Source organism: Galleria mellonella, unplaced genomic scaffold, assembly GCF_026898425.1.
Source record: "Galleria mellonella isolate WM207_F2 unplaced genomic scaffold, CSIRO_AGI_GalMel_v1 utg352, whole genome shotgun sequence".
Classification (NCBI taxonomy): domain Eukaryota; kingdom Metazoa; phylum Arthropoda; class Insecta; order Lepidoptera; family Pyralidae; genus Galleria; species Galleria mellonella.
Window position 1 is genome coordinate 8,092,238 of NW_026442084.1, and position 27,162 is coordinate 8,119,399.

The 27,162-nt window shown below is 35.0% G+C and overlaps 1 protein-coding gene across 2 annotated transcripts; it reads right to left on the reverse strand.

Annotated features, from left to right (window-relative positions):
• Positions 1 to 305: 305 nt before the first annotated feature.
• Positions 306 to 26,283, reverse strand: LOC113514925 (facilitated trehalose transporter Tret1-2 homolog). Of its 2 annotated transcripts, none has more exons than XM_052896957.1 (4): positions 26,040 to 26,283; positions 6,753 to 7,072; positions 2,164 to 2,299; positions 306 to 1,705 (listed from the first exon to the last, which is right to left on the reverse strand). In XM_052896957.1, exons 2-4 carry the CDS (start codon positions 7,062 to 7,064, stop codon positions 486 to 488), a joined length of 1,668 nt encoding a protein of 555 aa, XP_052752917.1. In that variant the 5' UTR covers positions 7,065 to 7,072; positions 26,040 to 26,283; the 3' UTR covers positions 306 to 485. The 2 variants fall into 2 exon arrangements, with proteins under 2 accessions (XP_052752917.1, XP_052752916.1); XM_052896956.1 differs by lacking the exon at positions 26,040 to 26,283 and adding an exon at positions 17,863 to 18,013.
• Positions 26,284 to 27,162: the final 879 nt, after the last annotated feature.

Genomic DNA, 27,162 nt, shown 5'->3' on the forward strand with positions numbered 1-27,162 from the left:
ATGAACGTTATGTGCCATTTAATTTATCGTAGATTTTTCTTTTTATCATTTAATGTTGTCAGAGATAATAATAAATTTTTATTTTATACATAAAAGTATTTTTTTTTAAATCTTTTAACAAAATTCTCTTTACTACTATTATGATTAAATATAAGTTATAGACAAAAATTCTTTCTGCCTTTAACTTATATTCCTAGACTTTCAACAGGTAACTATCCTTTCCTTTTTTTTTATTCAGAACATAATAAAACCACTGAAAATTCATGTGTATATGTAGCACAACTGTTTTTGTTTCTTACCTAAGCACAGAAAAAAATGCAAACTCTTCCTGTATTTGTATAGAAAAAAAAAATATAAAAAAAACAATAGTTAAAAAAGAACTATAATAATAGTACACTTAGTAAACGTCATTTAAGACCACGAGTATCACAGATTATAAATGTTCGCTTTAAGCAATTCAAACCCTAAGAAATAAATAACTAAAACTACACCTTAGTATTTTCACTTATGTCTTTCTTGCTTTTAAACTTTTCTTCGATCTCTTGCAAACTTTTCCCTTTAGTTTCCGGTAGTATGAAGTACATTAAACCAGTACCTACAAACGCTATAATTCCATAAATCAGGAAAGTAGTCACTTCTCCCAAATGTGTCATCATTCCTGGAGCTGTTTTGACCACTGCGAAAAATGCTGCAAAAGTCGTGGCTGAACTGATGCCAGATCCTAGTCCTCGAACTCTCGTTGGAAATACTTCACCACACATGATCCATGGTAATGGAACCAAACCTATGGATATAGCGCAAATATACAGCATCAAAAATACCATCGGTATCCAAGTGAGATTTGGTGGTTTCCAATACAAGTACATGGACAACCCTACCATTGAGAGGGCTGTGAAAATTCCACTGATAAAACACAATGGTCTTCGACCATACTGTTTGCATATTATACATGCAATAACTGACATGACAACTCTTAAAGCGTCTATTATTAACATAACCATATAATGATTTAGCCCTTTACCGACAGCTTTCTCTACAATTTCAATAGAATAAAACGCCACGGCGTTTACTCCAGAAAATTGGTTAGTTATGAAAAATGTAATCATTATGAACAAAGGTTTTAACAATTCTGGGCTCTTTAGACTTATCATTTTCTCTTTCCAATTCATTGTAGGTTCAGCATCAACCAGTTTCTTGCTCTCAATAATACCTTTCAACTCATTATTCGCTTCTTCACTGTAGCCTCTTAACCAATTGAATGATTGAGCACCTTTCTCAATGTTTCCTTTAGAAATCAACCAAGTTGGACTTTCAGGTATGAATGCTAGTAACACTGCAGTTAAAACTGGGAATAGGCAACATATCGTTGCAGTCCATTTCCATGCAATGAATGTTCCAATTAGATGAGCAACAAATATACCTACAGCAATGGCTAAAGATACACCGGCGAGAAAGAATCCTCTATATTTTGGATCTGATGTTTCTCCAATATAAACAGGTCCAAGAGGGCCTAGTAAACCAACGCATAGTCCTGTAAAAAATCTTCCTAGTAGCATTAATATTAGGTTGTTTGCGCAAGCAATGAGAATCCAACCAAGCAGAAATGGTGCACAAACAATGTAGTGCGATGTTTTTCTTCCAAATTTCTCCATAAGCCATCCAGATAGGAGACACCCTGGTGCCATAGGCAATGCGGCCATTGCAGCTGAAATTAAATATATTGTTCAATTTTAATTTTTATAATCAATTGTGACTTTTAATATGAACACAATTCCTTTGGTCATTGAAACAATTTGAATATCAACTTACTACACTGTAAATTCCCATGTAGGATTATATCAAAAAATGTATAGATATTTAAAAAAAATAATTATGTATCCAAAATATATCATATAAATATATATTTATTATTTATTATTCTTTTTAATACATGATAGATTATTTTAAGCAGAAATTGAAATTAAAATTAAATAAATAATTATTTCCATATTTAGACAAAAGAAAAGACCTAGATTGACCTACATTGAAAATGGACGTCTTAGCTACTTGCAAATGGATATTAGTTAAATGTAATATATCGTCATTTACATATATCAATAACTGTTATGGATACGATGAATCATGTTATTTGCTAATAGAAACTAGATAACGACAATTACCAACCTATCCAAGATTTCGTACTCTCGTCGATTGCTATCGGACTGCCAGACAGTTCGAGCTGAGGTAGCAAAATAGCGGAGTACCCTGACGTAAGGCCAGCGGTGAAGCTCAGAAATATCGAAGCCATTGCTGCCAGGGACTGAAATTTAGTAGAAAAAATAATAATAATAATAAATAAACTTCCCTGCAATATCAAACAGCGACATCTAGTATAAATTAAAATAATTAACACTGCTGAATATATGGTACGCTTTAAAAAGTCACACCACGATGGAGTGCGTTCAGATCCAGAGACCCGGGGGTAGTTGTTACCGAAGTTGAAGCCGGAGCAAAGGGAAATTCCCTGAGGTCTCTACCAACCCCTACCTAAGGATTGAAGACCATTGATTGATTGATGGCACAGCGCCATCTAGTCTACTAAAATAGGCAGAGCTTGTATTATAAGTAGTAAGCAATTGAAAAACAAATATATCAATGAATATGTTTTTAAAATGGATTAAATATTAGAGTAGAATGTATTATGGTCGAATTAATTGTTCGTTTGTTTCTATTTTAACAAATTTCTACTGAAATAGACTGTAGTAGTAGCAAGTGTTCTATTATCTATGGCAGTAGGTAGTTGGTAACAAATACAAAATATCAAGTAATGTTGACAAACCGAAATTTCAAATTTAGATTTCAAATTTACCAGAGGAAGACTTTGTACAAAAATCGATTGCTTGCGTACCTCTGTTCCATTCGTGTTTCAACCGTAAAGCAGTTGTGTTTGCATGGCTATGTTTCGGTTTGAAGGGTGGGATATGGCGTGAACTTACTGGGTACAGAGGGATAACACCTGAGTCCTCAGGAATGGCAACGCATGGGCGAAACAGTATATATACTCTATTATGTCCATGGTACTGCTCATGTCTATAGGTGACGGTTACCACTTTACATCAGGTGGGCCGTCAGCTTGTTTGCCATTCGAAGTTGTATAAAAAAAATTGATATTAACTGGCATCCAGACATAACTATCTAAGATAAATTCACCGTACAATAGCGGAATGATAAGAAACTTTACAGTCATTGTCTGATAAGATCAAATGTTACAAATATATACAATGTATGTAATACCTATTTATAAAAGGTTACTGACATAAACAGTTTGATTAAGTTTTAACTAAGAAGTTATTAATAAATTAGCCAATTAACTAAATCATGCTAAGCCATCTGCTTAGCATCATAATAAATAAATATCCCTGCAATACAAAACAGCGACATCTAGTATAAATTAAATTAATTAACATGCTGAATATATGGTACAGCTTTAAAAAGTCAATCTAAGATGGAGTGCGCTTAAATCCAGAGACCCGGGGGTAGTTTCAAAAAAAAAATTATTTTTGCCTTATAAAGAAGCATCTACGTAGATGGATGAACTTAGAAAAGGAGTAATTAATTATTGGGGTGTGAGACGTGAAACTATTGAATATTGCAAATAACGACTGGATAAAATAATGAGAAAAGAAGTGAAAAAATAATGTTAAACAAAAAGCAAAAATAAAAAACAAAAAACAATATTAACAACACGTAATAGAAAAAGTTCTAACAAGTTTCTACAAAAAGTCTAGTCTTTTTATTGATAGAAATAAACATAAGGCCAGCAGGACATCAGTGGTTTATCATTACCTTAATCATCACATCAGACGTTAACTGTCCATGGCTTCTCTTGTAAGAGGGGAGGGGCGTGCCAGTAGTTGCCACGCTTGGCAGGCGGATTGGCATCCGCAGTTTAGCTTTAAAGATATTTTAAGGGGGACGCTGCTGCCCATCTCTGACTCCCTTTCAGTCGCCTCTTTCGAGACCCCTGGTATAGGAAAGGGTGACCTATTCTATACCGGACTACACAGCATGGAATAGCAAGTAGAATATAATAAATTTATATATTAAACAATATTTCCTAAATATTAAAAAAAAAAACATATTTTGAATGACATATTTGTACTTAAATGTTTCTTTATCAAATGAATGGATTATTTGAACTTATTATAATACATTTCGATATGTTTTTACTTTCATTTTAATTTATTACCTTGTTTGGAAATGTATCTGGCTGTTTGAACGAAACCTTATCTAAACAATTCACATATCTTGACGAGGTATTTTTTTTTTATTACCTAAACTATATTTAAATATAGCTGATAATTTTAAACTATTCTGGGGGACAGACGTGACGTACATATATGTGTGTACATGTACGTGTATGTATTTTTTTTTTCATTTAAGAGTTTCCTCTTGTCGATGCAACTATTTATTTTATGTAACTAAAATTAATGAATAATTTAAATTAATTGTTATTTACCAGAGGGAGACTTTGTACAAAAGTCGTTTGCTTGACCACCTCTGTCCCGTGTTTCTACCGTGAAGCAGTTGTGTTTGCATGGCTGTGTTTTCGTTTGAAGGGTGGGATATGGTAGTGAATTTACTGGGTACAGAGGAATAACAACTGAGTCCTCAGGAATGGCAACACATAGGGGGTATCATGGGCGCAACAATATACTCTGTTATGTTCATGGTGCTGCTCATTTCTATATGCGACGGTAACTACTATCCATCAGGTGGGCCGTCAGCTTGTTTGTCATTGTAAGTCGCATAAAAAAATGTAAAAAATATTTTAGATATAATTATTAATGGATATGTTACAAACGAATTTGGCCCACATTTTAATCGCCTATCAAAAATTCTGCAAAGAAGAATGAACATGTATCTATTCTGTGACCCTTTTAAATACGTCTGAGATTACTGTGTTATCAGGTTTAAAAAAAAAACTAAGTAAACACATTTTATACTTAATTGGTAATATTAAACCAAATAGCGCCCAATCAGGAAATACTATAAACTTATTATAAAATCTCTGAATATTTATTAGTATTATAATCCTATTAAAATATATATATATATATATATATATTTATTGGAGTAATAACGACTCATTTTATTAATAAGACTTGTTGGAATAATATCTCTTTTTCAAACATGCTTGGAAATGTGAGCATTATTTTGACAATCTACTTCAAGATAAATCAAAATTGCCGTACTGACCAGATACATGCGGGCAGCGGCCGGCAAAAGTTGTATGTAAATCCATCTGTCGTGTTTTGCGGCCAGATAAATTACTATGTAAACTCATATCTGTCCTGTAATTTAAAAATGGAATGACCTTTTACTTCGAAACATGACTACCAAGGAGGTAACTAATAAAAGGTTTTATTTAAATTTCGAACTGATTTGCAAATAGAAAGCTGTTTATTGAAAAAGAAAAAAAAGGAATATTATGACGCGTGAAAAAATATTATTGGTCGTTATTCGTCATTGAACTTAAAAAGTAAAATTGTGTTTTTGATTTCCGCGCATTTTTTGAGAAAAGTACTATACAAGTCTTGGCCACAACTATGCATTGATGGACTCACGTATGTGTGCCTCGGCTACGCCTCGGCGCACATTTGCACGTTCGTCCATCAATGCCTCAGTTGCTGGTCGCTGCAGTAATGTACTATATATAATATTACTTAGCTAATAATATACTAGTATATAATTGTTACATCATACACTTTAAAATTTTGCAGCAATGATTCACGCATGCGCAGTCCAGCCTGCTCGCAATCATGCCCAGGTTGCTCTTGGTGTTGAATTTAACGTCTTAAGGAAAGTAAGTAAATAATTGCCATACAGTACCAGCATAGAATAGAACCGGCATACCCTTTCCTTTCCCGTGGGTGTCGTAAGAGGCAACTAAAGGAACTTAACGGCCGAAGAATGAGCAGTAGCGTACCTCTTTATTTTATTTTATCTTTATGTGGTCTCCCAGCAATTGTTACACTGATAAGATTTAATATTAAAATTATTGTCTATTTATACTTAGTGTACAATCATTTTAAAGGAAACACAGCTTGCTAATTAACAAAAACAATAATATGGTACAACAATCTCTTGAAGCATTTGACATTGGTATAGTTTTTTAGATTCAATAGATAATTGCTTCACATAAGTTTTAGCTATTTAAATTACTGCAATGCTTTCCTATAGAAATCCTCTTCCTCTTAACATATCTGCAACGTCTAACTGCAGTTGCTAAGCTGCCTGCCAAACGTGGCAACTACTGACCACCCTCTAATAGAGGAAAGTCTATATTCAGCAGTGGATAAGTAACACCTGGTATTGTTAATGGTAAGTAAATAATAATTTTTTTTATATATTTAAGGAAATTACAATTGTCCCTAGAAGGTTGATTTATGAAATGGTTTTTTTTTATACGACTTAGAATGTCAAAAAAGCTGACGGCCCACCTGATGGAAAGTGATAACCGTCGCCTATAGACATGAGCAGTACCATGGACATAACAGAGTATACTGTTTCGCCCATGATACCCCCCATGCGTTGCCATTCCTGAGGACTCAGGTGTTATTCCTCCGTACCCTGTAAATTCACGCCATATCCCACCCTTCAAACCGAAACACAGCCATGCAAACACAACTGCTTTACAGTTGAAACACGAATGGGACAGAGGTAACCAAGCAATCGACTTTTGTACAAAGTCTCCCTCTGAAATACGTTACCTGTCTCCATATTGGTGAAAATCTGACTACCGTTGTGGATTCAGCTAGCAATGTTGCTTCTTTACTGTTTTTCTCATTAGACATCCCAATATTGGAGCTAGATATCATTATATTTTCACTGTATCGTGACATTTTTTCCTCGGCTTTCTTTGTATTATTATTTTCCTCTCTACTGTCGTTATTTGCTTGTTCACCACTGCCAATTTCCTTGCCATCTTTATTTTGTTGTTCTTCAGCTTGAATATTGTTTATGTGTTCTTGTTTGTTCTGTTTTGATTCTGCCTTTTGATTTTCTGCATCAGCATCGCCCATTGTTATACCTGAAGTAAAAAAAATTAATGATTAACTTATTTTTTATTCTTATATAATAAAGAAGAAGCCGTATAATCTCGGCTCATAAATGGGCCTTAATTCCTTTCCCGTGGGTGTCATAAGAGGTGACTAAGGGAACTTAATCGTCGAGGGATGGGCAGCAGCGTCCCTCTTAAAACATCACCAAACCCTAACTGAGGTGGGGGAAAGGGATTGTTAGTAATGGAGACTGAGAATCCTATTGCTAGCAATATACCCAACCAGGTCGACCTCCTCGCGGTTCCCCGTGGAAACTATCATGGTTAATTCCTGATGAATTCATCATGATGGGTTAACTAGCCTGTTTTCATTCTCATCTATCACCCTTCACTGGTGCTCCGCCAGCGTATCCCATTAGCGCAGGCGGGGTTACCATACCATTTTCATCCATCAACCCTAACTGCGGTTGCCAACCCATCTGCCAAGCCTGGCTACTACTCACAAATACCCCTTATGAGAGAAGTCTATGTTGAGCAGTGGACAGTTAACGCCTGTAATGATGATGATGATGATGAATATAAATACATAAGTAGAATAAGGTATAATATGAATAGCAAAAAAGGTAGACTTCCACCTGATCCCTCTACAAACTGTAGTTAATCTATGGTAAATTTATCACGAGGGACCAACTAACTTTTTTTATATATCCAACTTAGAATGGAAAACAAGCTGACGGTCCACCTGATGGAAAGCGGTAACCGTCGCCTATAGACATGAGCAAATACCATGGACATAACAGAGTATACTGTTTCGCCCATGATTCCCCCATATGGGTTGCCATTCCTGAGGACTCAGATGTTATTCCTCTGTACCCTGTAAATTCACGCCATATCTCACCCTTCAAACCGAGACACAGCCATACAAACACAACTGTTTCATGGTTGAAACACGAATGGAACAGAGGTACCCAAGCAATCGACTTTTGTACAAAGTCTCCCTCTGGTGACTAACTATGTATTAATGTTATATTATTATTGTATGTACTTTTATTATTTACATATATAAGTGTATACAGCTGTTTTTATTGTATTATATATTTAATTTTTTACTGGGTATTATTTAGTTTATCTTTAATTGTACGGTTATTACCCTTATACATTCTATAGTTTTCTTTCAGCTTCTCAAAGGTTGACTGAAAGAGATCCCTTTATGGGATAAATCGGCCATTGTATATTAAATCATTTAATGTATTCAATGTGAGTTATGTACGATAAAGTTTTTACAATACAATACAATAACCTAAATCCATCGTCATTATTTATTTATTTATTTTATTTATTCATCAGTACAAATATGTGTACATGGCGAACTTAATGCTAAAAGCATTCTCTCCCAGTCGACCATAGGGAAGTGTCAGAATACTCGAATGCGGTACTACTAATTATTGATATACATACATACTAAAATTACATATATCGTCATCTATCATTCTTTACACACACACACACACAAACACTTTTATTTTTTTCCAATATTAACTTTACTGTTCTTTTTTTATCTCCTAGTATTAATTATTGTTTTTTGTATTTTTATTTTTGTATTGTATAATTTCAGCGGAATGCATTTTGTTTAATTATTATTTAAACACATATCGGTTGTGGGGCCCGGTGATCTGTACTACAGGTCTTAACCTATTACAGACACCAGGTCCTCACAACAGTTCCATATTATATCCTAAATACCTATGTGTAAATTTAAGTTGTTTGTGAGGAGACATAAATAAATATATTATTATTATTATATTATTATATTTACAATAAAAAAAAAATAGACAACGGGACCGTAATATTCAGCTATGTTTTTTAACAATAACCAGATAAAATTATGAATTCATTACATCAACCTACATTTCTGACGCCAAAGAGATATACGGTGTTTAAATATAATTTATCAGAGTTCAATAGTCGTATTATTTCATATAGGAGCACGTGATTCAGTCACGTGATCACAATAATAACTATAGTGGTTGAACCACAGCGGTGCGGCGAGAAAGGGAGTGTTAGTAATGGAGACAAATAGCCACATTACTAACAATGTACCCTATCAGGTCGACCCCTGGAAACCATCGATGGAATACATCACGATGGGCTAACTGACCCGCTTTCATCGTCACCTATTACCCGTCATTGGTACCCCGCCAGTGTATACCGATAGCGCAAGCGGGGTTACCATTACATTGTCACCCATTTAAAAAAAAACCACAGCGGTGCTCGTCTTTTCTAAATTATAAAATTAAAAATAATTGTTCATGCGAACTATTCGATGTAAATATATGTTCCGATTCTCTATCTATAGATAATTATTTAATATATATACTAAAAAAAAAAAAAATTGGGCATCCTCTTAAAAAATATCATACGTATTAGAAAGAAAGAAAGATAAAAATTTTTTTAACCCTATATTTTTACAACTCTTGTCATAATCGCAACAAATTTTAATATCGATGTAAATCATTTTTATTAAAATTTTTTTTATACAACTTAGAATGGCAAACAAGCTGACGGCCCACCTGATGGAAAGTGGTAACCGTCGCCTATAGACATGAGCAGTACCATGGACATAACAGAGTAAACTGTTTCACCCATGATACCTCCCATGCGTTGCCATTCCTGAGGACTCATGTGTTATTCCTCCGTACCCTGTAAATTCACGCCATATTTATTTATTTATTTATTCCCCATATCCCACCCTTCAGAATAAACTACTAATTATTGATATACACAACCGAATAAATATATATAAATAACAAATATAACACAACTGCTATATTATGAAATTGAGACCCTTCATAGGAAACACAGATGGTGGTCAAGCAATCAAGCAATCTTTTGTACAAAGTCCCCCTCTGGACTCTCTCCCTAGACTTGTTTACAAGTACTTTTAAAACGCCATTTTTTTTAAATCTACTGCACAGTTCGGGAGGTTGTTATCTGTTGAGAAGAGCCTGCAAGAAACTCAACAATTACTCTTTTAAATTTCTAATTATGTGTATTTATTTAAATGTATTATATTTAAAATTTCATGGCCGTTAAAAACCCGTGTATGATCGACATTTTTTTTATTATGCATGTAGTACTTTATTTATATCTTAAAAATGTTCATCGTAAGCCCATAGTTTTCATTTTTTAAATAACCAATTTACAAATGATCGTTTCTTAAATGAGCCTAACCGCGGATCGAACCCGGGACCTAATTTTCGCAACATATCTACTAACAAGGATGTCGTAATGTTTGTTTGTCTAGATAAATACGATGCACAAATGTGTTGGCGCATAAAAAAGGACACAGCGGTCGCGAGTCGCGACTAAGTCTTACGCATTCATTACACGCAAACCATTGTTCCTTGAGCTAATTATTGCTTAAGCGACATATTTTAGGGTTCCGTGTGAAAGAGGTGGAAAAGAACCGTCACCGTGCGGCCACGTCCATTTATCCGTCTATATGTTACAACTATCATTGCCAATATTGATTTAAAATTTACAAAAGTTAAAAATATACCTATATATTGCAAGTACTATATATTAATCACAGCTTCGTGTATAATATAGTATATTTTATATATGTGTAAGTATATTTGTTATTTATATATATTTATTTGTTTATATATGTATGTGAATTTTAGTATTTATGTATTTTTTTATATACAACTTAGAATGGCAAACTTGCTGACGGCCCACCTGATGGAAAGTGGTAACCGTCGCCTATAGACATGAGCAGTACCATGGACATAACAGAGTGTACTGTTTCACCCATGATACCCCCCATGCGTTGCCATTCCTGAGGACTCGGATGTTATTCCTCAGTACCCTGTAAATTCACGCCATATCCCACCCTTCAAACCGAAACACAGCCATGCAAACACAACTGCTTCACGGTAGAAACACGAATGGGACAGAGGTACCCAAGCAATCGACTTTTGTACAGTCTACCTCTGGTATATATACATATATATGTATATCAATTATTACTAGTATTCTCCCACTTCCCTGAGGTCGACTAGGAGAGAATGCTTTTAGCATTAAGTCCGCCTTGTACAAATAAATGTACTAATGAATAAATAAATAAAATTATTGATGTATATATAAAATAAAAAGATAAAAAATAAACTCTAAACGCATCATTAGGTTGTCATCTCCCTTCGTAACTGAATAAGTCATCTGCTTGACTAAAAGTCGATCTGTCGACAGGTCGCATCGTTAGCCATAGTCCCTCTAATGTGGACACTAGATTAGTTTTTTCTTTATGGATGATAATGGAATGGTAACCCCGCCTGCGCTAACGGTATAAGCTGGTGGGGCACCATAGGTGAGAATGAAAAGGCAGGTCAGTTAGCCCATCGTGATGAATACACCTAGAATTCAACACGATTGTTTCCAGGGAGACAACGTGGATGTCGACCTGAGAGGGTATATTGTTAGCAATGTGATTGGCAGTCCGCATTACTAACAATCCCTTCCCCCCTCACTAGACCAGTTATCCTCGCCTTATTTGACACCCAACGTGGGACTCGAACTCACGACCCTGAGAGTAAGAATCCCATTCTCTACCGACTGGGATGTTCGGGCCATAAATTTTGTTTGTCTTGTCTACTGCTGTACATAGGCCTCCCCTATAAAGGAGATTTTGCCAGTACTCGCCACGCTCGACAAGCATGTTGGCAACCGCAGTTAGGCTTTAGATGTATTTTAAGAGAAACACTGTTGTTCGTCGCTTGACCATTAAATTTCCTTATTCACCTCTTACGACACCCACGGAAAAGAAAGAAGTCGCCCATTCTATGCCGGGACCATACGGCCTGATACAGTATACAGTACACAATTGTTTCCTCTATAACAGTGTTTCCCAAAGTGGGGCCTATGTCCCACAAGGGGGCAATTTGATAGTTAAGGGGGGAATTCAAAAATGGACTCGAAGCGATTTTAACCCTCTTACTCAGGGCCATCAGGGCTAACGGGATACGCTGGCGGAGCACCAGTGAAGGGTGATAGATGAGAATGAAAACAAGCCAGTTAGGCCATTATGATGAATTCATCAGGAATTAACCATGATAGTTTCCAGGGGGAACCGCGAGGAGGTCGACCTGGATGGGTATATTGCTAGTAATGCGATTCTCAGTCTCCATTACTAACAATCCCTTTCCCCCCCGACACCCACGGGTTAGGAAGGGGTGACCTATGGTATACTGGGACCACACAGCAATACATATTCAACAACATCCTATATACATAATAGTGTCGAATTGAAACCTCCTCTTTTATAAGTCGGTTGACAGTGACCTTGAGTTTATTTAATAGATAATAATTTAAAACGTAATAAGAAAAAGGCAGTGTCATTTAATATATTACAATGAATTGTAAAACTACATTTTTTTACAAAAGCAAAAAGCTCTACTAATTTAATCGTGTCTGGAGCATATTCAACTGGCATATATGCTACAGAATTATATATATATATATATATATATATATATATATATATATTCAATGGTGAACTGCCCATTCTTGAACATAGGTCTCCCCCATAAGGGAGGTTTTGCCAATAGTTACCACGCTTGGAAGGCGAGTTGGCAAGTTGGCAACTGCAGTCAGGCTTTAGTAATGTTTTAAGAGGGACGCTGCTGCCTATCCCTTGACCATAAAGTTCCCTTAATTACCTCTTACAACACCCGTGGGAAAGGAAGGGATGGCCTATTTTATGCCGGGACCATACAGCCTATAATTAATTTAGTTATATTTTATTTTGTTTATTTGTTTATAGCAAGGCAACAGATTACAAATTAATACATTAATAAAATAAATATTACATAAAACAGCATTAAATTTGCACTCCAATAACTGCTCTGCACAACATTCGATATTATGTACATTAAAAGAATGACGGCTATAAATTTAACGTAACAGTTTGTCAGCCTTAATGTAACATTGCAAGGGTTGTTGGAAAATATCAAGCTCCTTGCATACATTGCATTTTTAGTCCTTGCATATTTATTACTTATACTAGGTAAAGCTGCATTGCCTTTGCCAACCTGCCAGCTAAGCTTGGCAACTACTGGCAAAAGGCCAGGCATAGGCCTCCTTCTGTTTTAGGGAGGAGGCCTATGTTCAACAGTGGACAGTGAACGGCTGATATGACGATAATACTAATTGGATGATACTAATACATCAGAGGGAGACTTTGTACAAACATCGATTGCTTGGGTACCTCTGTCCCATTCATCCGGTTTGAAGGGTGGGATATGGCGTGAATTTACAGGGTACAGAGGAATAACACCTGAGTCCTCAGGAACGGCAACGCATGGGCGTAACAGTACACTCTGTTATGTCCATGGTACTGCTCATGTCTATAGGCGACGGTTACCACTTTCCATCAGGTGGGCCGTCAGCTTGTTTGCCGTTCTAAGTTGTATAAAAAAAATTGTTCTCTCGATTTTATAATATAATGAAAAAATTATACAATATTGCATCATGTTACGATAATAAAAAAGTCCGTCAATAAAAATACCGGAGATAAAAAGAGTTTTAAGATGTTGTCAAAAGGTGTAAGTTGGTATAAAATAATTAATGATAATTTTCGATAAAATAAGAATGTTAAACACAGGTGGACATGTTGATTGTAACTTTATGTTAATTTAATTAGATTTTAGTTTTTTTTTTAATACATAAATATGTATCTATGTTTAATCTTAGAAGATTAAACATAGATATAGTATAGATACTTATAATAAATCTGTAGAGAGGTCAATTCTGTACATGAAATATATTTCCAAAATAACTATCAGCGGGTGATTATTGATCGATACTGATGACAAAAATGCACTAAATAAAATTTTTGGAATTTTTTAAAATTTTTTCATCAATAGATAGCGTGAAATATGAAAATGTGTAAAAAAATGAGATAGGTTTGGTTTAAAAAAAAATACGGAACATCAACACATTATGGACACAGCTAGTAAAAAAGAAAGAAAGAAAAAATATTTTTATTCATGTAAACTTAGATTTAAACATTTTTGAATAGTCATTTTTTCATTACCACCCATTCGGAACGCAATTTCAGCCAAAAAGAACGGGCAAGAAACTCAGCTGTTGCTTTTTTCAAAAAGTTTAACTATATAAATAATGAATTTATGTGAATACAAACTACTAAGTAGTTGGGAGAAAGGGATTGTTAATAATGGAGACTGAGAATCCCATTGCTAGCAATATACCCAACCAGGTCGACCTCCTCGCGGTTCTCCTGGAAACTATCATGGTTAATTGCTGCTGAATTCATTATGATGGGCTAACTGGCCTGTTTTCATTCTCATGTATCACCCTTCACTGGTGCTCCGCTAGCGTATCCTGTTAGCGCAGGCGGGGTTACCATACCATTATTACCTATCAAAATAAAAACAATAAAACAAATCGGTTGCAGTGACCACAGCAGATCAGTCCCTACAGGCGGCACCCGTTCACGAGTATGACGGGTGAGCCAGCCATCATTGCATTCAATCGTATTTTAGGGAACTCAATAACCCGGTCCACCAGTACAGAATATATCTAAACCACCTGTTTCAATAGATCTGAATGAAAATGTAAACAAACAAATAATTGACCCGACTATAAACAATCTGTTATTATGCAATAATAGCTCGAATTAAATATCAATTAATCTAGTAAATGTTTAGATTTGTTACAAATTTTATTAAAAAAACAACTACTTTTTTCATTTTTTTTTATACAACTTAGAATGACAAACAAACTGACGGCCCACTGACTGATGGAAAGTGGTAACCGTCGCCTATAGACATGAGCAGTACCATGGACATAACAGAGTATACTGTTTCGTCCATGATACTCCCCATGCGTTGCCATTCCTGAGGACTCAGGTGTTATTCCTCTGTACCCTGTAAAATCACTGCCATATTGCTATATACATCACTACTCACCCTTCAAATTGAAACACGGCCGTGCAAACACAACTGCTTCACGGTAGAAACACGAATGGGACAGAGGTACCCAAGCAATCGACTTTTGTACAAAATCTGGATAATTTCAACAATCTTTGCATTTTTTATTACGTTAGTGCATATTTTTTTTTTTTAGTACCTCGTCTGCGTTTTATTTTTAATGGATGTAATAATGGTATGGTAACCCTGTCGCTTATATTGCGACTATTTGACCCCATTATACACTGGCATATTGGGGCAACACAGTTGTGGGGATGAAGGGATTATAGATGACTGATGAGGATGAAAGCAAGTATACCGAAAGCGCAGGCGGGGTTACCATTTCATCAAGCCATTAAAACAAACATGGTCTTCTCTTGCCCGCCGGATGATGTGTGGGCGGACGAGGTAGGGGCCTCGGGGCGTACCCCATTACCCCGGCTTCTACTCCGGAGGCGACGACCTCCGGGTCACTGTGTATGCAAAAAATATAGTTTTGGACTCTTTGCATACACTACGGAACCCTACGAATAATTTTTAGATGGCAAGGTCAAACGCACCTGCAAATAATAGTTTTTTTGTCATATTGTAATTCGCTACTCGCAATATCAGTATTATAATTAAGGGGATAACGAAGCGAAAGGAACAAAGTTCGATTTCCTGCTTAGTTATCTACGCAGATACAAAGGGATATAATTACTTTTAAAAAACATAGGCATTTTGTTTTAATCAAGTTTATTGTAAATGGTCGATATTACAGACGTATATAGATGTATATATATTTATATATATATATATATATATATATATATATATATATATATATATATATATATATATATATATACTTTATTGCAGTCTTGTAAATTACATTGTTGATGCATCTATACCAAGAAATGGCTATATTAAATAGATATATTATATGTACCATATACATGGTGCTGTTCATGTCTATAGTCGACGGTGACCGCTTCCCATCTAGTTCTAAGTTGCATAAAAAAATTAATATTTTTCCCCTAACGACGTCTAGGTACACTCAAAATCTTGATAACCGTCGGTCTGCTCTCTTATTTATTTATTTATTCTTTATTACACACGTCTGGGGTATTTTAAATGACCGAGATAAAAACTAGTCTACATCCTTTTCCATCCCAAACAGTACACATATTACCAAAGTATATAGTACACGGATTATCCGTGTCGTCCCGGCATAGAATAGGCCACTCCTTCCTTTCCCGTGGGTGTCGCAAGAGTCGACTAAGGGAAGGCCATGGGGATAGAGGGCTAGAGGGATGGGCAGCAGTATTCTTCTTAAAACATCTCTAAAGCCTAACTGCGGTTGCCAATCCGCCTGCCAAGCGTGACCACTACTGGGCAAACCCCCATTCCAAGGGAGAGACTTATGTCCAGCAGTGGACAGTTAAAGGCTGATAATGATGATAGTGCATTCTACTAAGTCTATGAATCTATATTACAGTTTTTTTTTCATGGGTGATAATGGAATGGTAAACCCATCCGCGCTATCGGTATACACCGGCGGGGCGCCAGTGAAAGATGATAGGTGAGGATGATGCAGGCCAGTTAGCCCATCGTGACGAATTCAACAAGAATTGTTCACGATGGTTTCCAGGGGGAAGCACGTGGAGGTTGACCTGATAATATTGATATTGCTAGCAATTGGGCTGTCAAACTTCATTGCTAACAACCCCTTTCCCCCCACTATATTATAGTTAGTATATATACTTTTACATTTACGGTAACAATAAGGAAATGAGTACAATATATAAATAATACTATATAATTATTATATTATTACTAAGATATATATGAAATGACATTGAAAATAATTATCATAAAATACGTTTATCGATAAAGTCGTATATTTATATATGATGCATTTTTTTATTGATATAGTAAATAATATAGTACATAAATTTTACAAGTACTTAGTAGTTATTTATAATTACAGATAATTTTAATCTGATTTATATATATATTATATATATATATATATATATATATATATATATATATATATATATATATATATATATATATATATATATAGACCACCACCAGAGGGAGACTTTGTACAAAAGTCAATTGCTTGTGTACCTTTGTCCCATTCGTGTTTCAACCGTGAAGCAGTTGTGTTTGCATGGCTGTGTTTTGGTTTAAAGGGTGGGATATGGCGTGAATTTACAGGGTACAGAGGAATAACACCAAAGTCCTCAGGAATGGCAACGTATAGGCGGTATCATGGGCGAAGCAGTATACTCATGTCCATGGTGCTGCTCATGTCTATAGGCGACGGTTACCACTTCCATCAGGTGGGTCGTCAGCTTGTTTGCCATTCTAAGTTGTATAAAAAAAATCTTACATCTCTGTAATGTGCATCAAATAAATTAAATAAAATAAAACAAAATCATATAATTCTAAAAATAGTGTATTACAAATGTATTCGTTTATAAATATGAAAAAATATCAAATTTATGATATTATTCAATTCTATTTTGTTCTCTTGTATTTTTTATGCAACTTGAATGGTAAACAAACTGACGGCAAAAAACGTTCTATATTTTTTTTTAGCTTTTTTTTTTTATTAATTATATACGCAATCGATTCGGGAACTACATGGCCTAATTAAAATTATTTTGTACATAAATAAGTAAATAAATAAATAAAAAATTGTAATTGCTAAGTTTCTTACGGGTTCTTCTCAGCAAATAAACTCAGCAGTGAAATCATAAAATAGACAATTTAAATGAGCATTTAGAACAAGTCTATTTGAACATAGATTTCTTTTAGAAAAAAAAAAATAAAAAAAAAACTTACTAAATAACAAAATATTCAAAGACGATGTCACTCACTAGAACTTATATAGTATAAACAAAACACTGCGTACAAACGACCAGTGTGACGGAGCGTATCACAATTACTAATGTAGTAAACGTCGATGCGCATACGCATCCATGCCACATAATAGTGATGCTGATATCTTATCGATGTTTTTAATGAGTTTACAACGACCTCCGTGTCGGAATGATTAAGTTGTTGCTCTACATAATGTATCGGAGTTCGATTCCCCGTCGGGGAAATTTAAGGGTGCTTTTTTTTCGATTTGAAAGAGTATTCTGTCATATAATATATGGTATACCAGAGGGAGACTTTGTATAAAAGTCGTTTGCAAGGTACCTCTGTCTCATTCGTGTTTCAACCGTGAAGCAGCTGTGTTTGCATGGCCGTGTTTCGGTTTGAAGGGTGGGATATGGCAGTGAATTTACTGGGTACAGAGGAATAACAACTGAGTCCTCAGGAATGGCAACGCATGAGGGGTATCATGGGCGAAACAGTATACTCTGTCATGTCCATGGTACTGCTCATGACTATAGGCGACGGTTACCACTTTCCATAAGCCCACCTTCTGTCAAATTTTTTTCCATTCTAACTTGCATAAAAAAACATGCTGGAGAGGCATCAGTGAGATACTTGTATAATAGGTGAAAATGAAAAGGCAGGCACCGGGGAATCAGGATGTTGATTTCTAGGGGGAGGGGGTACGAAGAGGTCTACCTGATAGGGTATTGCCGGCAATGGGACTGGTACTCCCCATTACTATCAATTCCTGCCCCCACCACTAATGAATACATTATTCATTTATCAATTATTGTTAAGTATTATCAACATATCAGCCTTTAACTGTCCATATCAGCCTTATCGGATTGGGAGAACTTTATAGATGTTTTGACGTTGTTTTTTTTTAATGGATGGAATCGCCTGCGCTATCTGATTGGGTGATGACAAATGAGGATGAAAAGGCAAGTCAGTTAGCTCATCGTGACAATGGGTTTCAATTAGATGTCCCAATTACTAATGGGTCAATCCCTATTTAACAATGCCCCCCGAGGGACGCTGTTACATCCCTCGCCCTCCTTTAGTCGCCTCTTACGACACCCACGGTAAAAAGGTGGCTTATTCTATGCCGGGACCGCACGGCGAATTATTAAGTACACTTATCGTTTAATAATAATTTATGACACCAATAAAAAATAATCGATATGACTTCATCGAATTAAATGACACTGGTCGACATACAAGCTAGACGGCGTTCGGTGACATCACTTCGCTTTCCCTGACCTCCAATAACCGTAAACATTTGTTCGTCTCTAATTAATAGCACGTTGTAATAACGTATAACGATTGTATTTAACTGAATTTATGCTATTTGGCAGCTTGTATTTGAAAAAAAAAACACCAATTTGCAAAATTCCACTTTTATAATACTTAGTAAGCACTGAAATATTTTTACTGAAATTAAAACTGTCGTCATGCGATCGCCATTTCACGATTTAAACAACAGTTTGTCGTCTGTGAAATGTCATTGTAACCTATCCAAAACTTTAATAGCTAGTTTCAGAACTTAAATATTTTTAGTCGATATTTAAAAAAATATGGATAATAAAATTATCGTCCATGTATCAATTAGGGCATAATAAAGAAATACAAGAATTAAAAACTAAATCTTAATTATGTAGAAACAACGAGAAAAAAACCGTATTTAGTTCTCCATCTATGCCAGGGACATAATACACTCCATGATGTATATATATATATATATATGCCTCTCCATAGACTACCATAAGGAACGGTTCTGAGCCACCTACATCATGGGTGTCATAGTATATCTGTGATATCTGTGATGCTGTTCATGTCTATTGGCGACGCCAACGGTTACTTCTCTTCAGATAGATTGTCAGTTCATTTGCTGTTGCCAATTCCATTGAATCTTAATATTTCGAGGATGAACATTTGAACTTTATTAGATAAGGTCCTTTTATTAAAAGTTGGCCTTGAAACTGTTATACGATACCTATTTAATAAAAAAAAAAACCTCATTTTATACGTTAATTGGCCCCGCTTGTTTTTGTTCAATCTTTAAATAATTCAAACCTATTGGACTATTGGTGTTGGGGCCCCACTTTCGAATGGGTGGGTATTTTACACCTTATGGCCAGTCATTTACGATTATAAAAACCATAATACTTTATGCTTGTATAAAATAAAATGTTTTTTTTTTTTTCTCTATTAAAACAATCTAATGTGTCTAGAATACTTATCACCGTTCACCGTTATGTTTTATTCTGATTATATATAGTTACTCTGTGGTGCCGTCATAGATTAAACCACCCCTTCCTTTCCCGTGGGTGTCGTAAGAGGCAACTAAGACAGGGCAAAGGATAGGCTGCAGCGTCCCTCTTAAACCATCTCTAAAAGCCTAACTGCGATTGCCAATCCGTCAACCAAGTATAGCATCTACTGGTATAACTCCCCTTATACGGAAGGCTTATGTTCAGCAGTGGACAGTTAACGGCTAAAATAATTAACAAAAAGTAAGATAAATGCTGTACAGATGAGAGCTTTGAGAAGTATGTGTGGTATTACTTTAAAAGATAGAGTAAGATACAGTGTGATTAGAGAGAAGTATGGACTGAAAGACGATGTAGTGACCAAAATCGAAAAAGGAATGTTGTTTTGGTCTGGTTGGTTTGGTCATTTGGAGAGGATGGATGAAAGAAGAATTACGAAAGTGATTTATCGAGCAAGAATGAATGGAGATGTCGGTAGGGGCCGCCCTAGACGGACGTATGTCGACCAAATAGGCGACGTGCTGAAGAAGGGCCAAATTAAAAGTACCCGTAACCGACGAGCGTGTATGAAAAGATTGATGAATGTGAAAGAAGCGAAAGAGGTTTGTTTGAATCGAAGCATTTGGCGTTCCATTGTTTCTCCCTACCCTAATGGGAAACAGATGTGACAGATATGTATGTATGTAATAAAAAAAAATGTAGTTGCTGTGCTTTTTTGCGCAGTAAAACACACTTGTTGGCTACAGTTAAAAAAATTCATTTTAATCAATCAACAATCAAATCCAGTTCTGACATTAAAGTAATTAATATTTATTCGACTGTAAAACGAAATATTCACTTTTTTGTCGGTTCTCTCGAGTCCATATATACTCGTAGATTCTGGGAACTTTATTATTTTATTAGTCACGCGTGTTGATTGAATTTAAAAATATTATTTCTATTGTTAATTATCGTTTCGCAATTGCCAGATCATTAAATGACTTTTTGTCCAATATTACTCATATTATTCTGTTTCCTTATTTAGTGTTGCCTTTTTTAATGTATTTTTTTTACCCAAAAACGTGTTGACAGATTTTATAGCAGTTGTGTTATCAGGCAACGTAATTGCCAGTTTTGAACTGATCCTTATAATTCTTTTTGCAGTATATTTTGTGATAACTAAAGTTAAAGATAAACGACTATCTATGCGGAGCAAAAACTGGTTGTTGTAAAACAAAATCTATATTCGGAAATACGTATCGTACCACCAGATACTAGAGGAAGAGTTTGTACAAAAGTCGTTTGCTTTGGCACCTCTGTCCTATTCGTGTTTCTACCGTGAAGCAGTTGTGTTTGCATGGCTGTGTTTCGGTTTGAAGGGTGGGATATGGCAGTGAATTTACAGAGTACAGAATAACACCTGAGTCTTCAGGAAAGGCGACGCATGAGGTGTATCATGGGCGAAACAGTATACTCTGTTATGTCTATGGTACTGCTCATGTTTACAGGCGACGGTTACCACTTTCCATCAGGTGGTCCGTCAGCTTGTTTGCCATTCTATGTTGTATATAAAAAAAAAGTGTTCTTCCGGGAATTTCGGCAAAAAACAAAAAAAATCTGTGATACATTAAGTTTCCTTGATACATTTTTAACTAAATTATCTAATAAAGTTACCATGGCCCATGTGAAACTTTTCTGATATTATTGTGGCGATTAACATGTTCATTTAAAATCAATATACACATGAGTTATCATAAAGGTAGATACGATATAAGCACGCCAAAAATGAAATCCAGACACGACGCTAAATTAACACCTCTTTTATTTGTATGTGTATTGTATATATACATACATTTCCGCGTGAATGATATACACTGATTCAGAACATATTTTCCTTTTTCAGGTCTTTATATATATATATATATATATATTTATATAAAAATAAACGTTTTTTCATTGTTTTCTTTTTTCCTCTACCCAAAGGTTACATTAGCAATAATTTTTATGTGTGTCTATATATATATATATATATAGAGACATATAAAAATTATATATTATATCATAAAGACCGTTGGCGTCGCCAATAGACATGAACAGCATCACAGATATCACAAAATATACTATGACACCCATGATGTAGGTGGTTCAGAACCGTTCCTTATGGTAGTCTAAGGAGAGGCCTATATATATATATATATATATATATATATATATATAAGAACGAGATTCACGATTCGGTTGTATTTTTTTTTTATATTTGTCACCTCATAACTCCGTCAGTTGTATACCGATTTGGGAAAATCTTTTTTTTTTTTATCTAAAAGGGCATATTCACTGATAAGTCTCATACAAATTCTATCAAAATCAATTCAGCAGTTTAGTTTTTAAATCGAAATAACCGATTTTGCCATATTTAAAGTCGGTTTTTTATTAAAAATTTAATTATCATAATTATATAATCGACTTATTATCAATTTGGTCTTGAACGTAACACTCAGTAGTTTAACGACCCAGCTAACCGACTGCGTAAAAGTACAAGGTCACAATACAATAGACTGATCTATCACAACAATCACTTCCTGTTAAATATATTGAATTAAAACAGTGTGACAAAATTAGTCAATTTTTTATATAAATATGGAGACATATTTTTTTTTATTTTTTTATACAACTTAGAATGGCAAACAAGCTGACGGCCCACCTGATGTGAAGTGGTAACCGTCGCCTATATACATGAGCCATGGACATAACAGAGTAAACTGTTTCGCCCATGATACCCCCCATGCGTTGCCATTCCTGAGGACTCAGGTGTTATTCCTCTGTATCCTGTAAATTCACGCTATATCCCACCCTTCAAACCAAAACACAGCCATGCTAACACAACTGCTACACGGTTGAAACACGAATGGGACAGAGGTACCCAAGCAATCGACTTTTGTACAAAGTCTCCCTCTCCATATGACCCGTCTTATAGTCAATCGTTTACCAATTCAAGCATAAGGCGTACATAGTGTTACCACTATGGATGCATATAACTCCAGGAGTGTCACGTACTTATTGCCAACCCTGAGATAACCTTAATACACTCTGTTTGAAGAACCCCATACTGCAGTCCCTAGGGAAAACCTCGGCAGAGAGCTCATTTCACAGTCTAAGCTTTCATTTGAGTTTACCCCTTTACCACCACACTGTACGGGGAGGAGGGATTGTTAGTAATGCGGGCATCCCATTGCTAGTAACCCCTGTCTGGTCGACCTCCACGTGGTCTCCCCTAGAAACCATCATGTTGAATTCTAGGTGTATTCATCGCAATGGGCTAACTGACCTGCCTTTTCATTCTCACCTAACATCCCTCATCAGTGTCCCGCCAGCGTATACCGATAGCGCAGGCGGGATTACCATTCCATTTTAATCCATTGAAAAGAAAAACACAATGGTATAGGAAGTAGTGAGTTACATCCAAACGATGTACTCCCTCTGTCGAGGTTTTTTCAAGAGACTACAGCATAGGGTTCTTCAGGTTTCGTTAGGCCTAATACCTCTGGTCTGGGGGGGAAGGGATTGTTAGTAATGGAGACTGAGAATCCCATTGCTAGAAATATACCCAACCAGGTCGACCTCGTGGTTCCCCCTGGAAACTATCATGGTTAATTCCTGATGAATTCATCACGATGGGCTAACTGGCCTGTTTTCATTCTCATCTATCAACCTTCACTGGTGCTCCGCCAGCGTATCCCGTTAGCGCAGGTGGGGTTACCATACCATTTTCACCCATCAAAAAAAAAAATACCCCTGTTCTTGCAGGCCTTCGTAGACTACGGTAACCGCTTACCATCAAGCCAATGGCATAAAAAAATATTAAATTATATCCAAATAGGATCATATATGAATATTTAAATATTATGTATTAATTTTGCTATGTGTTCCATAGCAGTCACAAGTTCAAGGTTAAAGCACACCAACATTTAGAAAACCAATAAAATTTAAAAAGAAATAACGCTTAAAAATGGCTCGAGTTTATTTCGGGTTCATAGTCCTCGACTGGTCTGGTGCTGAACCAGTTTGACTGGTACCAGACATCAATTTAACAACTAGCAAAAGAACGGTCGCAGTATATAAGTAGGTAAGCTATGAATCGGCTGGTTATGAGTGGAAATTAGCGGCCCCATTTAGCTAGCTAGCAATACTTTTTTTTATACAACTTAGAATGGCAAACAAGCTGACGGCCCACCTGATGGAAAGTGGTAACCGTCGCGTATAGACATGAGCAGTACCGTGGACATAACAGAGTATACTGTTTCGCCCATGATACCCCCCATGCGTTGCCATTCCTGAGGACTCAGGTGTTATTCCTCTGTACCCTGTAAATTCACTGCCATACCCCACCCTTTAAACGGAAACACAGCCATGCAAACACACTAATCTGTAAGTATATTTATTTAAGAATTTTCCAAATTGGTTTATAAATGACGGAGTTATGAGGTAACGAACATCAAAAATGGGAAGGGGTTAAAAAGGTTTCTTCAGGGTCGGTATCGCGCGCATAATACCCCTAGTATTGCAGACGTTTATAGACTACGGTAACCGCTTACCATCAGATGAGTCGTATGCTTGTTTGCCCTTCATTGGTATAAAAAAGATAGATAGATACTCTTTATTGTTACCTCCAAAAGATTACAATAGTAAACTTATTCTAGTTATAAACAATTATAAGAAATAATTACAATGAGAAAACAATGGGCGACCGAATTTAGAAACTTCTTCGTTTTGAAGTCGGTTAAATATAAACCTGTCGTAATAATTAGAGCAAACCAGTGTTCTCACACATCACTTATATACAAACAAACAGATTCAATTAGGAGCCGGCGCATTACTGTGTATATTTATGTCCCAACCACAACTATTTTTGTTTCACCCTGAAACAAGGTTCATTATCGCGTTTAGAGGTCAAAATGCGACGTACAAATATACACTTTGTTTTTTATTCGATACAGTAGTTTTTCGATTGTATTTAGCTAATATTTGAAGATAATACTGAGCTATCTGTTCCGTGATTCAATTAATAATTACAGAATTAATCTTAGGAATTTTTGGGACTCCTAATTGGGGCATTTAGGGGGAAAGGGATTGTTAGTAATGGAGGCTGAGAATCCCATTGCTAGCAATATACCCAACCAGGTCGACCACCTCGCGGTTCTCCCTGGAAACTATCATGGGTAATTCCTGATGAATTCATCATGATGGACTAACTGGCCTGTTTTCATTCTCATCTATCACCCTTCACTGGTGCTCCGCCAGCGTATCCCGTTAGCGCAGGCGGGGTTACCATACCATTTTCACCCATCAATAAAAACCTTCTTTATTTTATTTATATAGATATATGTACATAAGTAAACAATATATTTAATAACGTAACTATTTAGTAAAAAAAAAAACTCGTATAAATAATATATATGTATTTGAAAAAATGGGGTCATTTATATTTATTATGTTTTTCGATATCTTTAAACGAATAAATTTAATATTCTTAATTGAACCGATTTTGATGATATCTTTTTCAATCTATAAGGTTTACTCCCGTGTTACTATGTATGATTTCTTTTATGTTTAAATTTTTTTTAGATCAGGATATTATATTGTTTATGCCAAATATATAACCAAAATCGATAAACTTTTTCAGTTAATATCAAATTTACTTTAGACAATAGAAAATAAAAATAATCATGCAAATTGGTCCCGATGTCATACAGTATATATAGTACCATAAAAATATATATTTTATTACTAATGTTGTAGTGTACAGTCTAAGTATTAAGAGTATATACCTACAAACTCCTAATGGTAATATAATATTAAAGTATATAACTTATTAAAAAAAACACTTACTATTTCCGATAATTCTATGTTATAAACACTTCAATTTACTAGAGACAACACTAGCACTAAATGTACACAAAAATAACAATAAACATATACAACAAATCTATACAGCACCTCACTAGTTCATTTACCATAGACACGTATATCGATATTTAAAAGTGAGGACCCTACCTCCTGCTCTATAGGTTAGTTAGTAAATGACCGATCTCTCTGTAGTGTAGGAGTATTGCTTGACAAAATAATAAATATGTCGATATTATTCGATTATCGATAAGTTATTTACATATTAATTATTTTATATATTAAAATTAAATTACATTAAATAAATATTGTATAGTATAAAGTAAATATGTAGTACGTAATAATAGAATATTCTATTAATTTATATTTAGTGTCCTCTTGAACTAAAAGTTCAATTCAATGTTGCAAATGTTTAAAATAAATAAATTTTATTCCTAATTTGTCGCTATTAATCTCACTGCTCATATTATATTAATGTATATATTAGTATTAACTAATAAATCGTTTACATAATTATTCTTAATTTTAACTCTGTAAGAATTATTTAATTTACATTACAAAATATTTATATTTAACAAGTAAATTTTGTTCTACAAGGAACATAAACAGCCAAAACAATCAGAACAAAGTTACACAGCACAAGAACGAAACCTTTTGATAGCAAAAACAAGTATGAATATCATAAAAGAATTAAGGAAAATACTTCGTAACATATAAAAAACATATAAGCAAATAAAAAAATCTCCTCTTGGAAATTAAATAGAAGCCTTTACTTACTTTTTTGTTAAATGTTTTATAATAGTAGATACCTAAACGGTACTTAACTGCATTACAAGAAAATGTAATCATTCTGGGTTACTGTGGCGCACATACCATTCTAATTTGTGTTACTCTTTTATGTTCTTTCTTTTTTTGTGCATGTTTATTTACTTTTATTGATATGTATGTGCTGTAGATATAAATAAATTCATTATTTATCTATCTATATACTTACTAAAACGTAAGAATTTAAGTTAGCTATTATTTTTCAATTTTACCACCTTCTTTGGAAAGTAGTTACAACCTATAAGAACAAGAAATTCCACTGACGCTCTTTTCATATATAAAT

Bases quoted from the DNA above. Each gene is read 5' to 3' on its own strand.
- LOC113514925 (XM_052896957.1), bottom strand. From the start codon at position 7,064: ATGGGCGATGCTGATGCAGAAAATCAAAAGGCAGAATCAAAACAGAAC. The intron at 2,300-6,752 runs GTAACGTATTTC...ACTAAATTTCAG, and splicing joins TTTCACCAATATGGAGACAG to TCCCTGGCAGCAATGGCTTC. The intron at 1,706-2,163 runs GTTGGTAATTGT...ATTTAATTTCAG, and splicing joins GAGTACGAAATCTTGGATAG to CTGCAATGGCCGCATTGCCT.